Genomic DNA, 13,336 nt, shown 5'->3' with positions numbered 1-13,336 from the left:
TCTTAACAAGGCTAGCCAGATCGCATAATCTTTGGATCATGATTAGGTAATTTATAAGTACAGGTAGCTATCCATAACTAATAAAATAAAAAACTAACTCTAAATGTTTGTAGAATATATTACTGAGATATATTTAAAATAACTTGGAATATAATTTGACTAATAAATTATAGACTTTAAAGGCATAAAAGTTTGATTACAAAATTGACCTTTCATCATCTAGAAACTAATAAACGTATAGAAATATTTTGTTTACAATGTTTTTAAAGAATTTTATCAAAAACTTTCAGCAACATATAACTAATTTTTTTTAGTAAAAGAATCAAAAAATGTCAATAATAACTATTTACTGAATTTCTTAAAAATAATAAATTACGATGCAAGCTCGTACATATTTCTCACAAATCGGATATTTTGCTAATTTTCTAATTTTTAATCTTATGCCTTTTACCATTTATAAATGTTGTTTCCGTAAGACAAAAAATAAAATTGCGTTGATTTCTAGTTCAAAGAATGTTAGTGGCGCTTATCTAAAAATACTTTAACAATCTCGTTTTTTTAATGTTTTTGTGCAATAATTTAATACTTATGCTTTGCACTGACTTCGCTGTTAAAAAAGTTTACTGTTTAAAAAAAATTTCATTTACTTGCGAGAAAAATAAATATAACAGCGATTTACGCTTTGCTTAAACGAATTCAATGTTTAATATGAAAATAAATGATATGTATAAGTAAGTATTTACAACAATCAACTAACTACAACTGATTTGAATGAGAAATGGCAGGACAGGAAACCTATCATAACGGTCAGACACCCGTTGCGATTATTGAATGATAATGAGGAGAAGCGCAGCCCTTAAATATTAATATTCGCAAACATTCGTTTGCAAACTTAACAAACTCCTCTCTAGTAATGAAATGTTCGGTGCCGCTGCAGCCCGCGTCACACAGCGGGTCCGGTCTAATTTAAGCTTTGTCCTTTAAAAGTAACGCATAAAACGTATAAAATAAGAGTGGTGTGCGATGTGTGTACTTGAATTTTGAATATGTCGGCAACTATGCTCTCGCTCCCGGGCAAGCACATGTTCCTGCTGTGGTGAATCACTACTGGCAACGAAAAAAAATTGTGAGGGACGGCGGAGAACGCGAGTGACGCAGCGAAAGTCATTGATCCCTATACGTTCCCCGACGGCCGACGCTATGTCGGAGCCCGCGCCCGTGTACGGAGCTGTGTGGCCGCTACTCCCGCCTTTCGTCCTGGCAGTGTGCATTGCGTGCGTCGCCGGCGCCGGCGCCCTTGCCAACTGCGCGCTTTTAGCGGCTCTACTCAAAAGTTCAAGAAACGGTAAATTTTCAAATCAATGATAATTAAAGTTGTGTTTTAATAAACTTCGATGGGAAAACGTGGATTCGAAGCTATACAAATATTACGTGTTTCAAACTGGATTCTCTTTTTTTCGAGCATTTAAATCTCTTGGTATTTCATTTTCTTACATAGTTAAAACAAAACTTAAATTTATTTATGTTTATTATATATTTAAATAATATAACATGTGCAAATAGAATGCCGTCGGTGAATTTTAAATATTAAAGAAATATGGTTTATTTAATTGTAAAAATATTATCTTTTCAGGTTTGTTCTATATACTCATACAGTTGGCTATAGCCGACTTAATATTGCTAGGAACAATCACACCAGAATTATGGTCTCACAACACAAGAACATGGTCCTTTGGAAGAAGCGGGTGCATAGCTTTTCGTGGATTAAATGTGTTCACTTCAACAGCTTCTTTATACCTGATTTTTACAATAGCCCTTCATTCTTTGGCGACAATGAGCGAAGAAGACAAAAAGGCGCTCCAACTTTCCTCAAAAAGAGATGATCACGATGATGATGACGATGAAATTAGATCATCACGACATAGCTTAGTGGCTAGTGATACATCAACGCCTCGAACGATGAACGTTGATTATCGTTTGACCAATACTAGAATAAGGATTGCTCCACCTGTGGCTTTCGTGTGGATATTGTCTGCGTCCCTTAGCATCCCGGAATTTGTTCTATCGACTACCGTTCACCTCGATCACGACGTAGTATTGTGTACACTCGTAGATACAACTCACAGACTTAACATGCATTCATTGCTAGCAATATTTAATTTATTTTTACCCGTTGTAATTATGTGCGTAACTGGTATTTTAATATTGGGTAGATATAAAAGACGGACGCAGTCAAATGCCAATGAAACCTATTCTGCTCTAAAATTGTCATTATATTTAATTTACTTGTATGCAGCACTTTGTGTACCGCGGTCCATTGTAACAGTTTATAGTTTATATTCGACATCGACGGTCGATAATGAATATGCGGTGGAACAACCAGGTTATGTTTTGGCCCTTATAAATTTGGTATGCAGTTGTATTTATCTCGCAGCAGCCCTAATACGGCCCCTACTGTGTATAATTGTTATTCCGAGATTGAGAAAAGTGTTTTTCTTTGGTCTAAGAAATTCTACAGAAGATAATTGAATTGTGATACGTCGGTCTAAAACATTTTTGTATTTAAGTGAAATCGTAAATTTGTATATATAAAATCCTAGATTATTATTCTATAATGTAAAATTTGTTTTTATGTTACTGTCGAACATTCGATTAAATTTGTGCGAATTATAAATGCTTAGTTAATTCCTGCTATATATATAATATTTACGTATATAGATACGTAAATATTTTGTATGAAATACGACAAGGAGAATAATTGCTGTCGGCCTTTAGCTAAACTACTTAAAGATGTCTTATTGTTATCAATTATATATTTAAATGCTATCACATGAACTACCAATCATATTTTAAATTTGTTTACAGATAAGTTGAGCGTTTAATAAAAGGACTAATAGATAACCTTGTCTATGGTTGTTTCGAGAATCGAATGATTATGATTTCATAACCACTATTTGATCTTTTGCGCAAATATTTGTATTGCGAAAATAAAGTATGTAACAATCTTTTTTTATTTTCTTTTAAAGAATATTATTAAATATTATGACACGCTTAAAAATTGGTTTTAATTTTAATATAATATGAACCTTTAAAACTGATCGTTTATAAACGCAATATGTGAAAATTTAAACATTATGTATGGGAACAAAGTCTGAGCAAAATTATAATTAACCAAAAAAATTACGGCGTATTGTATTTTACTTATAAATGTAAAATAGTAATTTCCTTAATGGGAGCAATCGGTTTATTTCCAATTGCTTTAATTTTAATTTGAAACAATGTTATCTAATTAAACTACTCATTTTTAAATAATTTGATAATAGCTGACGTCAAACATAGTAACGTAAAATTCAGAATTGTTTAAGGACCTATTTCTTAGACTGAACTTCTTTTAAATGAAGGCAGTTCCACAAACCACTTCTGGATATAGAAATATACTTATTAATTAAAATCGTTGGTTTAAATTGTAAAAGGTCGAAGGCTATTGAAAGCCTGTAGAATTACAAAATCATTTCTGTAATTAGCATATGCATAGCATATACTTCGTAAATATTAGTAAATTTATTATCATCTCAGAGACTAAGAAACACATAAAATGGAGATAATTGGAGGGTAGTGTGGATAAACGAACTCTGCACCGAAAATCTGCCAGATATGAGGCGCAAGCTGTATCTGCCGTCAAACATTAGTGGTATATGCGTTAATATCCCTTTAAATATATAAAGCTGATAAAATTACTGGGCTGAAATACGACGTAAGTTTTCTGCATCCTATAATAGGAAAATACGTTCATGTTTATTCAGAAGCAAGCGTAATATTTACATTTCGGTAAGAGGTAACGACTGCGATAATTATATGCAATGTAACTAAAGCATAGGTTTCCAAAGGAAGCATTGGAGTTTCCCATGACGGCGGTAACGTGTCCAAAAGCATTGGAGCCTTATAAAAAATCTTCATAAAATAAAATTTTGTCTAACTAGCTGTCTAAAACGCTTTATTATTATGCAATTAAAAATGGATCTTCAATGGCCTTTAAGACCTTCATGTATCAAGCCTGCCGTTGTTTTAACTTTGTCTAATATCACAAGGTATCCTCCTTAGTAGATATCTTTATTATGAGAGTTTTACGGTAGTTTTGTTCCAAAGTGATATCTCCAAATAACAATTACAAGATTACAACTTGCCCATGTTTTTGTTCTTAGGAGGATCCAAAGTACAGCCATTTCAAAAGGTGGAAATTTATGTTGAAGATACGTTATCGTAGACAAACATCTTTTTTGGGGTTAATAGGTGATAGTTTATTTAAATATTGGTTCTAAAACTAAAAAGTGTATTTAATACAAAAGTTTATTGGTGAAAACATGAAAAATATAATAGATTAATTAATGGCTGATAAAATGCAGCAGAAATGTTACAATATTTGTCCATCACAAAAATTATTTTGCTAATAAATGCCTGAAAGTTCAGAATGCTATTATTAATCAGTGATGGGCACAACAAAATGGTTAATGTCAACGCTTAGTCTCGCTTTGGTAAGAATGAAATTTTTAGAGGACATCACAAAACCACATAGAAAGACACTAACAAGTTTTTTGTGCCCTATTTTGATACAGCCATTACAGTTTGTGGGTTTATTATTTATGAAAATCTAACTTGTATTGGGTTACTGGGCGCACTTGAACAATTTATTAGCTAATTGCGTAATTTTAAAACATTCACCATCATAATCTCCATTTCACTGCTGACATGCGGCGAAAGGAATGTTACTTTGGGGCCGACCATGCTGTCGAGTTGATTTTAAATAATAAAGGAAAACACTTTTAACTTAAGAAACCGTAATTTTAATAACTTAAGTTATAAATATTTATATTCATCAGGTCAGCTCGATATCTGTAATCCAGTGTAAATACAGAAATACAAAACCGTCAAAGATGACACATAACATTTAATTTTAGACGGAACGTGAAGGTCCGCTGCGAACGACATGTTTAACATTTTTACAAGCGACGGCTCGCGACGGCGGCGGAGGCAGCCCGCGCCGCGCGACCTTCTCGAATGTTACTCGTTTCTTACAATACACCGATGAGAACAAATGCGAGTGGGGCGGCTCGTGCGGCATTAGTTGTCGCCGCCCTCGGCGGGCTCGTCGCCGTCGCCTTGCGTGTCGGACGTCCACAGCGTGAGGTTGTCTCGCAGCAGCTGCATGATCAGCGTCGAGTCCTTGTAAGAGTCCTCGTTAAGAGTGTCCAACTCGGCGATTGCATCGTCGAATGCCTGCAACATGGCCCGCTTTGTATATTACCACTGCTCACCAAGACTTAATCAAATAAATAACATTGATACCAAGTTAACAACACTCTTGATGCTGGCTGGGTCGAGTATTAACGTGTTAATTGCGTTCACGTGGCCATGCCGAGACATTTATTAGTTTTTATTTGAAAATACGTCTATATTAGCTTGGCAAAATATTAAAATCATGCAATCTCATCGCGAATGTACTCATCTAGCAGTTAGTACAGGGATGCGTGATCGATAGGTTACACTGCAGATTATGCAATGAAGAAACCTGTTTAGCTAAGTGGCACGCTCGCGCAGGTGAGTTGATAATCTCGTAATAAAATACGGAAAAGTTGAGCGCGAGACCGAGCCTGATGGGATGAGTCGGTTGCATTTTGGCCTTGGCGATGTCGAACGCCTCCTGGTATGCCTTCTGCGAGTCTTCCACGACGGCTGGGAACAAGCGAGCAAGTTAGCGGCGCGTGCTCCCTCTCGTGCCAGCCAGCACAGAGCCTATGCCTAACTGACACAAATAATGACCTGTTTGGCGAGCTGACACGCCTTGTCTGGCGAATTTAATATCTCATAATAGAACACGGAGAAATTTAACGCCAACCCGAGCCTGATTGGGTGTGTGGGCTGCATTTTCGCCTTGCTGATTTCGAAAGCATCTTGGTATGCTTTCTGTGAATCATCTACAACAGCTGTAATGTAAACGATAGTTAAAAATTTGACTTTTAATTCCATAGAATATACTCTTCGTAGTCAAAGCATTACAAAATCCAAATATTGTAATTAATGTAATAATTAATTAAAAATACTTCAATAAAAAAAACAAACTCACAATTTCTGGTTTCTCCTGTGGCCACTTCTGCAAGGTACCTGTAGTAATCTCCCTTCATTTTAAGGTAAAATACTTTGCTTTCTGGATTACTAGCTTTGGGGATTAGATGTTTATCGAGTAAACCCTGGAACAATTTTTTTTAAATATAATAAAACTAAATATTTTTGAACAAATTACTGAAAGATAAAAATTTAAACTATTTTATTAATCCATAAGCACAAGTGGTGGTTATGCAAGAATTTCAAAAAAATATTTTTAGACCTTTGTTCGAGGTTGTCGTAAAAGTAGAGAAATCAAAAAATTATCTTGAAGAAGTTGCACAGTGCCTGCCGCTCGACCAAAAATTAGTAATATGTTGAATCAAGGAGGATAGAAAAATTGTTTTCTACTTTAATGTGAAATAAGAAAAATAAAAAAAAGCAAAGTCGATTCCTAGAGATAGGGCAACGAACGAAGATGGGGCAGCAGCGCGCGCAGCGACGCGGCGCAGTACGTCACCACGCCCTCCCCACCCTCAAAAGGTCGCAGCACCGCGCCCTAGCGGCCATGTGAGCCCAGCCACCTACACCTCTACAACGCCCATCATTAAAAAAATCATTATACAATTTGCGCACAAAAAGACCGCGACAAATGCACGTTTGCATCACCCTTTAAATTTGTACCATAATGTGCGAACATGATGACGTCATCGACGTAGCGAAGTTACTACCACGAATATCTTTTACATTAACAAGAAAGTATTTTGTTTATGTATAAATTCTTGTTAATTAGATGTTTTCTTGATACAAAATAATAAATTTAACGACCGTTCTGAAAAAAAAAATATGGCAAATCCTTACCAGAACGTCGTAGCAGATTTCTCTGAGCTCTTTTTCTACTTTGACCCTATATTCTTTTGCCATTTGTTGTTTTCTTTCGGAGCCTTCGGTTTTCTGTTCAATTGACGAGATTACTCGCCACGATGACCGCCGAGCACCCACCACGTTCTTGTAGGCTACAGAAAGAAGGTTTCTTTCTTCATTGCTGAGCTCGACGCCGGTTTCGGTGACTTCTTTCATCGCCGCCGCCATGTCGTCATATCGCTCAGCCTGCTCCGCCAACTTGGCGCGCTGCACCAGTTCCTCCTTGTCGACGGACATCGTTGGAGATCTGTGAGGTATATATTACTGATGCCCCTGTAACAAAATAAAATAAAAACTCAACTGACTGGAAATTAAAGAGAAATCTAGAAATAAAAAGAATATATTATCAGAAAGACTAATCGGTTGGAAGTCACTTTCACCGCAGTGAATCCAAATTGGGTAAATGAGTCATCATGAACGAGGCGCACCTTGGATGGAGGCTGACAAGCGCACTGGCGCAATGTAAAAACTCAACGTAGCTCTAAGAGCGGCCCTCACGCCAAACGCGACATCGACCCGGCGTCCGTTCGGTTTGACAGCATCTCCCAGACTCGAGCTAGAAGCGAATGTAACAAGGCACGCGCCGTCGCTGCGCCGCTCGGCCACCGCCACTGCGCCAACTGTATTGATCCGGCGACGCGGGATAAACACTCCAGACGAAATACGACTAGCGCGACGCTTGCACACACCCCTCGCCCTCACCCCCACCCTCCCTGCGTGCACCGCGCCCGCCGGCTCGGCGCCAACCCTCTCCGCACCCCTCCTCTCCTCTACACCCCTACCTATCTATCCACCACTCAATACTCACGCCCTGTTGCTAGGGTCCACTTTGTCCTACCATTTTAATATAAATTACTTTTATCCACAATTCCAAGTCTAACTCATTTGGCATTTTTTTTACCATCTCAACTAATTTCCTTTAATATATATGTAGCACATACAGCACATACAAACCATGTGCGATATATCAGATGATAATATGATGATAGATAAATAATTTCCTCACAAAATTACTTATTTAATTTATTACAATATGATTTGATAATCAATTTATTGGCAGTATACTTAAAAGTTGTAAGTATAAATTTGAGTAATTGGTATAAGAGTATAGGAACATTTTATAAATAAATAGTATGTACTATATATTGGCAACTCATGACCATTGGCAAGAGATTGTATTTGGAGAAAATGCAGTGGGCTAATTAAAAGTGTAATAATAATCAAGTACTGGTTTTTGATAGTATCGAAAAGCATCTGTGTTCAATACTAATGTAAGGCAGCAATTACAACTCTCCAAATTCTAGAATATGTCATATTATTTGAACAATAAATATAAAAAATGAGAGTTTTGCAATTGATAATAAATATTTAAGATCATAAAAACTAGGCATGCCATGGGTGCAAATGTATTTTTAAGCAACATACAGTATAGATTTTCTTTTAGAATAATGATAACTTACTGATAGACAGAAATCACATATATATATATATATATATATATATATATATATATATATGTCAGTTATTAAATTAATAACAAGATCACATACAAATTATAAATTTCGTTGACGTTATTATAAAACGAGACAAGTCTAAGACATTGCAGATGGAGATATGATTCTCCAGAGCTTATCGCAAAGTAGTAGTTATCCTTAGTGGGCAATATGATTCATTAGGTATGAAAAGTTCATTTCTTAATATCTACAAACAACGAAAACCATTCAAATGCAGCCAGTTTTTTTTATCGTTATTAACACAAAATTTATTAGAAGTGGTCAATATTTAAATAGCTGTCGACATTTAGTAATAACTAATTTTAATCTAGCACGTGTTACTTTAACGCAGGAATTAGGGGTTACAAATCTCACTAAAGATACAGAAGTTAATTTTATCCGTTAATTTCTAAGAAATTATTTATACTTATTTCTTTGCACAAAATTCAATAGCGATTTGACTAAATAGAAAATTTAATGTAAGCGTTATAACACTAACCGTCCGAAAAAAAATTAAGTAAAATTTACTACGCACTAATGTGAATTGGTTACATTTGAGTCAAGTAGAAATTTGTTAAGTTAACCACGCCTCCAAAACGTAAATCAAATTGAAAACTTATTTCCTGCATTAACATTATAAGTATGTTACTATGATAATAATTACCACTAAACTTATATATATACCCGTATGTAGGCTAGACACATACTTAATTACCTTAGAGCCAGCAACGAGTCAAAAATCTGCTTACTGAGACGCCGCCAATGCAAAGAGTGAGTAAAAAGTTCCTTTTTAACTGTTACAATCAAATATAACTGGTGAAATTGAAATCAAGACTGCAATACTAAAATTTGAATTGATAGCTAACCACACCGCAATATCGTGTCGCCGGCTCAGGCAAAATGGCTGCTGCTAGGGACACTCCTTTTATGCGTCACAGTCACAAGAATACAATTAGGGACTAAAACACTTAATATATATATATCACTCAATATAATTGTAAAGCACTTACTTGTTGGAAGGGAAATAAAAGTAATTAAGCCAGCAAATTGCAACAAGATTTCAATTTTTCTCTTGCTGTGAACGATACACTACACTGACGGCAGCGGGGCCAGAGGGGAAACAAAACGGAAGAGGGTTCTCACAAAATGTCCGCCATCAAAATTTCTTAGGTCTATGATAGTCTTTGGTATAGTATAGAGCAAATCTAAAACACTTTTTACCTCGCTCTAACTCTTAAAACCAAAAAGAGATAGAACATTAACTAACTGCGTAATAAATCGATCCCGACTTGGACAGGAAACATATAAAACGCGCTTTCTTTCACGCGTTTTCGAATTTACTATTATTAATATTTCCTTTCTTACTTTCGCATTTATATAAAAAATCGTTTGCGTTTCTATAATTCAATGAAATTTAATTAAAATATTTTATTTTGAAAATTACACATAAAGCAGGAAAAGTATGACTCGAAGTGTTATATTTTTTTTTATAAATATGTGCATATGAATAATTTAAGGTATTTTGTACATTTCTATTTGTAAATTAAATTTTAATTTTCTTAAGAGAAAATATGCCAGTTAACATGCAAAGTTCTGCATTTATTTATTTTTAAGAACATCAATGCTTTTCGTAAAGTCCTAGTAATTTTTTTTCAAGATACCGATATATTATGTAATAGCATGAACTACTGAATATTACGGAGAATTATGAACATTGAATTATTGAATATTTAGAACGACAAAATAAAATTATATCAGAAAATATATTGACTATTATCGGACCGTTAGCAGTGTTTCTCTTTATATGTCACAAGCTATATTTTTCAGATTGTTCCACATTGTATTAAAGTAAAAATTAGGGCGCCTAGAAATTGGTAACTAAATTATTGTCTCATTGTAGTAATTGAATTTGTCGACACTTTCTTTTAATTTAATCTACTTATTTATTTTTGTTATTAAAAAAGTAGTAGTTAATCTTTATTTACATTTAGCTATTTTTGCTATCTGTATCGAAATTAAACATTTGACATTTCTTTTCGAATTGTAAGGAAACACGTGAAAACTCACGTGTAAATAAATAAGAGTAAACCGTAATACAGTTAAAATTCATTAAGAAATACGATCAACTATTGAAAGTTATTGTAATATTAAACAAACATGCCTAAATCAAAACGTGATAAAAAAGGTAACGTATATATAACCTAAATTATGAACCTTTTTAACGATAAATTTTAGCAAGTTTATATGCTTACTCAATTTTCATTGTATTTCCCAGTTTCACTAACAAAAACAAATAAAAAGGGGCTTCTATTAAAGCAAAAAATCATTGAAGAAATTCGTAATTCACTATCAAAATACGAACATGTTTTTCTCTTTACTGTGGACAACATGAGAAATACCAAATTAAAAGATTTACGTAGTGAGTGGAAAGATTCAAGGTTTTTTTTCGGTAAAAATAAAGTTATGGCAGTGGCACTTGGCAGGACCAAAAGTGATGAAGTTGAAGATCAATTGAACCTGGTTAGTTTCTTTAAGATATTATATGTATTAAAGTTTATAAACACTGGTACCCAATATTATTCCAAGAAATATTCTACATTTTCAAGTAACTTAGTGACTGCGCTAGGCTTTTTAAATGTAGTAGTTTTTACCAGATTAATTACAGGAACTAGTTTTTGTAAAAAAAAATATTCAACATATAGCGAGAGTTGCATATATGTGTTAGATATAACAAACACTTTATTAATACTTTTTGGACCATTTTAAGTTCAAAATCATTACATATATATATATTTAAAGAACTTTTTATTGCTTGAATTTTCTTTTATCACACTATGAAAGTAATTATAACTCCAAAGCAATTTATAAAATATATTGCTAATTTAATTTACACATTACACAGTTATTAATTTTTATTACAATTTTACAATATCAAAAATAATATTATGGTTCATTTTGTAAGCTTCAATAGATTTTTTTATTAATTGTATTGTGATACCTTAATATTGATTAATTAAGTATATAGCTTTGATCATATCAATGCATATAAAGATCATTGAAAAATTTTAGATGAAGGAATAATGTGAGTAGTCACATGTAGTGATGTTTTAGAAAATTAGAGATATACTTTGGTATATACCAATTATTTAATCAAATTGTTTTTGTTCGAATAAATAACTTTGGTACTAAATAAAAAAGACACTAATTTATCGCAGCAAGCTATTAAAATCTTGTAGATTTACAATTGTGTGTCTCTTATATTTATTTTTTTTAATAGAGATTTATGGTAATACATTTTAGCTATCGAAAAAATTAAAAGGCCAGTGTGGTCTGCTTATGACAAACAGAGATGTTGTGGATGTACTACAATGGTTTAAAGAATACCGTGCAGCTGAGTATGCTCGCGCTGGATTTGTTGCAACAGAAGATGTAATTTTACCTCAAGGACCACTAGAAGATTTTTCTCATACAATTGAACCTCATCTTCGCAGGCTTGGCCTTCCAACTTCCTTAGAAAGAGGAGTAATTCATTTAATCAAAGAATACCAAGTAAGTTTTAACATAATATCATTAATGCACTGAAATAGTGAAATTAGAGGAGTATTTTATCAATTGCTATGATATGTTTTTTTATTGCAAATAACATGAATTGTTTAATTCAAATTTAACTTTATTAAAGCAGAAGATAATCAGCTTATCATACTATCTCTTGTTTAATTGCTTTAAAGCATGGGTATAATCTTTACTTTCAAAAATTCTTTCTTTAGAACATGTTTTAGTTTCTAATTAGGTGACATAATTTTAATTTACATATATTGACATATTTAGTTAGGTTACATCTCCTGTGTTATACATTACTCTATTGGCCAGGCATTTAATGTTATACATACAAAGCTCATTTTTATGGATTTTTTTTCTGTATCACTGAAGTAATTAGATTTGATGTAGCATGTAAATAATGTTATATATTTTCCACAATAGTCTTTTTTTAAGTCTCTCAGTTACTCTGTCTCTCAAATTACTCTTGTTAACAGCTGATGTAACTACCTGTACTGCCTGCTAACATTTTTAATTATAATTGATACTAGGTTTCAACATGTTTGTGCAACACGTGATCACTTGAGATAAGCTTCTTGCTCATGTATCACCTTGGAATGAAAATCTAACCCAACTTTTGTTATATTTTCAAGGTTTGCAAAAAGGGTGCTATTTTAACACCAGAACAAGCTAGCATATTAAAACTTCTTGGCAACCAAATGGCTAAATTCAAACTTGCTATAAAATGCCACTGGACTAAAGGAAAAGGATTTCACAAAGATCTTGATGTACCAAGTGATCAAGAAAGCGACAATGAAAGTAAAAATGATGAAAATGTGCTTGATGATGAAGAAATGGAAGAAGATGAAACATAATAGAAAATAAATAAAATTAAACCACTACAATGGTTTTATTCCATCCATTAATCATTTATGTTATTTCATGCATGACCCTGTGATGCACAAAATATTTTAACAAAATTTTTAATGTGCCATGTTTTTGTGAAAATAAATTATGGATGTTTATTACTATATAATGAATGTTTGTCTGTATGTGTTTTATAGAATCATAAGCTATACATTTGATCATGTGATGATCTTTAACAAAGTTATTGTGGATGAGCCCACAAAGGTTTCTTAGTTGGTATGACCAATTTTCGAGAAATGGTACCACTGTCATTCCAATGAAATGACTGTGCAGTTGTAATGTAAAAAATTCCATCGTCGACATGTACGCGAAGAATAAAACCGAACAACTCCTATATATTCGATTGAAGCAAACAG

The 13,336-nt window shown here is 33.5% G+C and overlaps 3 protein-coding genes across 7 annotated transcripts; 2 read left to right on the top strand and 1 right to left on the bottom strand.

The window, feature by feature from the left end:
* The first annotated feature begins 1,200 nt into the window (after window positions 1-1,200).
* On the top strand, window positions 1,201-2,638 carry LOC137927030 (uncharacterized). The gene is made up of 2 exons (XM_068770806.1): window positions 1,201-1,345; window positions 1,634-2,638. Exons 1-2 carry the CDS (start codon window positions 1,201-1,203, stop codon window positions 2,527-2,529), a joined length of 1,041 nt encoding a protein of 346 aa, XP_068626907.1. The 3' UTR covers window positions 2,530-2,638.
* Window positions 2,639-4,329: 1,691 nt separating this feature from the next.
* On the bottom strand, window positions 4,330-9,644 carry 14-3-3zeta (tyrosine 3-monooxygenase/tryptophan 5-monooxygenase activation protein zeta). Of its 5 annotated transcripts, none has more exons than XM_068770903.1 (5): window positions 9,527-9,644; window positions 6,961-7,296; window positions 6,122-6,245; window positions 5,567-5,730; window positions 4,330-5,274 (listed from the first exon to the last, which is right to left on the bottom strand). In XM_068770903.1, exons 2-5 carry the CDS (start codon window positions 7,258-7,260, stop codon window positions 5,119-5,121), a joined length of 744 nt encoding a protein of 247 aa, XP_068627004.1. In that variant the 5' UTR covers window positions 7,261-7,296; window positions 9,527-9,644; the 3' UTR covers window positions 4,330-5,118. The 5 variants fall into 5 exon arrangements, with proteins under 5 accessions (XP_068627004.1, XP_068626999.1, XP_068627001.1 ...); XM_068770898.1 differs by lacking the exon at window positions 5,567-5,730 and adding an exon at window positions 5,818-5,981 and having other exon boundaries at window positions 9,527-9,640; XM_068770900.1 differs by lacking the exons at window positions 5,567-5,730; window positions 9,527-9,644 and adding exons at window positions 5,818-5,981; window positions 9,224-9,427.
* Window positions 9,645-10,558: 914 nt separating this feature from the next.
* RpLP0-like (ribosomal protein LP0-like) lies at window positions 10,559-12,970 on the top strand. Its single transcript, XM_068770696.1, has 4 exons — window positions 10,559-10,701; window positions 10,792-11,036; window positions 11,817-12,065; window positions 12,707-12,970. The coding sequence occupies exons 1-4, from the start codon at window positions 10,674-10,676 to the stop codon at window positions 12,926-12,928; spliced, it is 744 nt and encodes a 247-aa protein (XP_068626797.1). The 5' UTR covers window positions 10,559-10,673; the 3' UTR covers window positions 12,929-12,970.
* Window positions 12,971-13,336: the final 366 nt, after the last annotated feature.

The sequence above is a fragment of the Battus philenor genome, unplaced genomic scaffold, assembly GCF_028537555.1.
Source record: "Battus philenor isolate CCGP_79_NKW_IND1 unplaced genomic scaffold, ilBatPhil1.0.hap1 SCAF_3, whole genome shotgun sequence".
Lineage (NCBI taxonomy): Eukaryota > Metazoa > Arthropoda > Insecta > Lepidoptera > Papilionidae > Battus > Battus philenor.
This window is presented reverse-complemented; position numbering and strand designations above follow the sequence as displayed.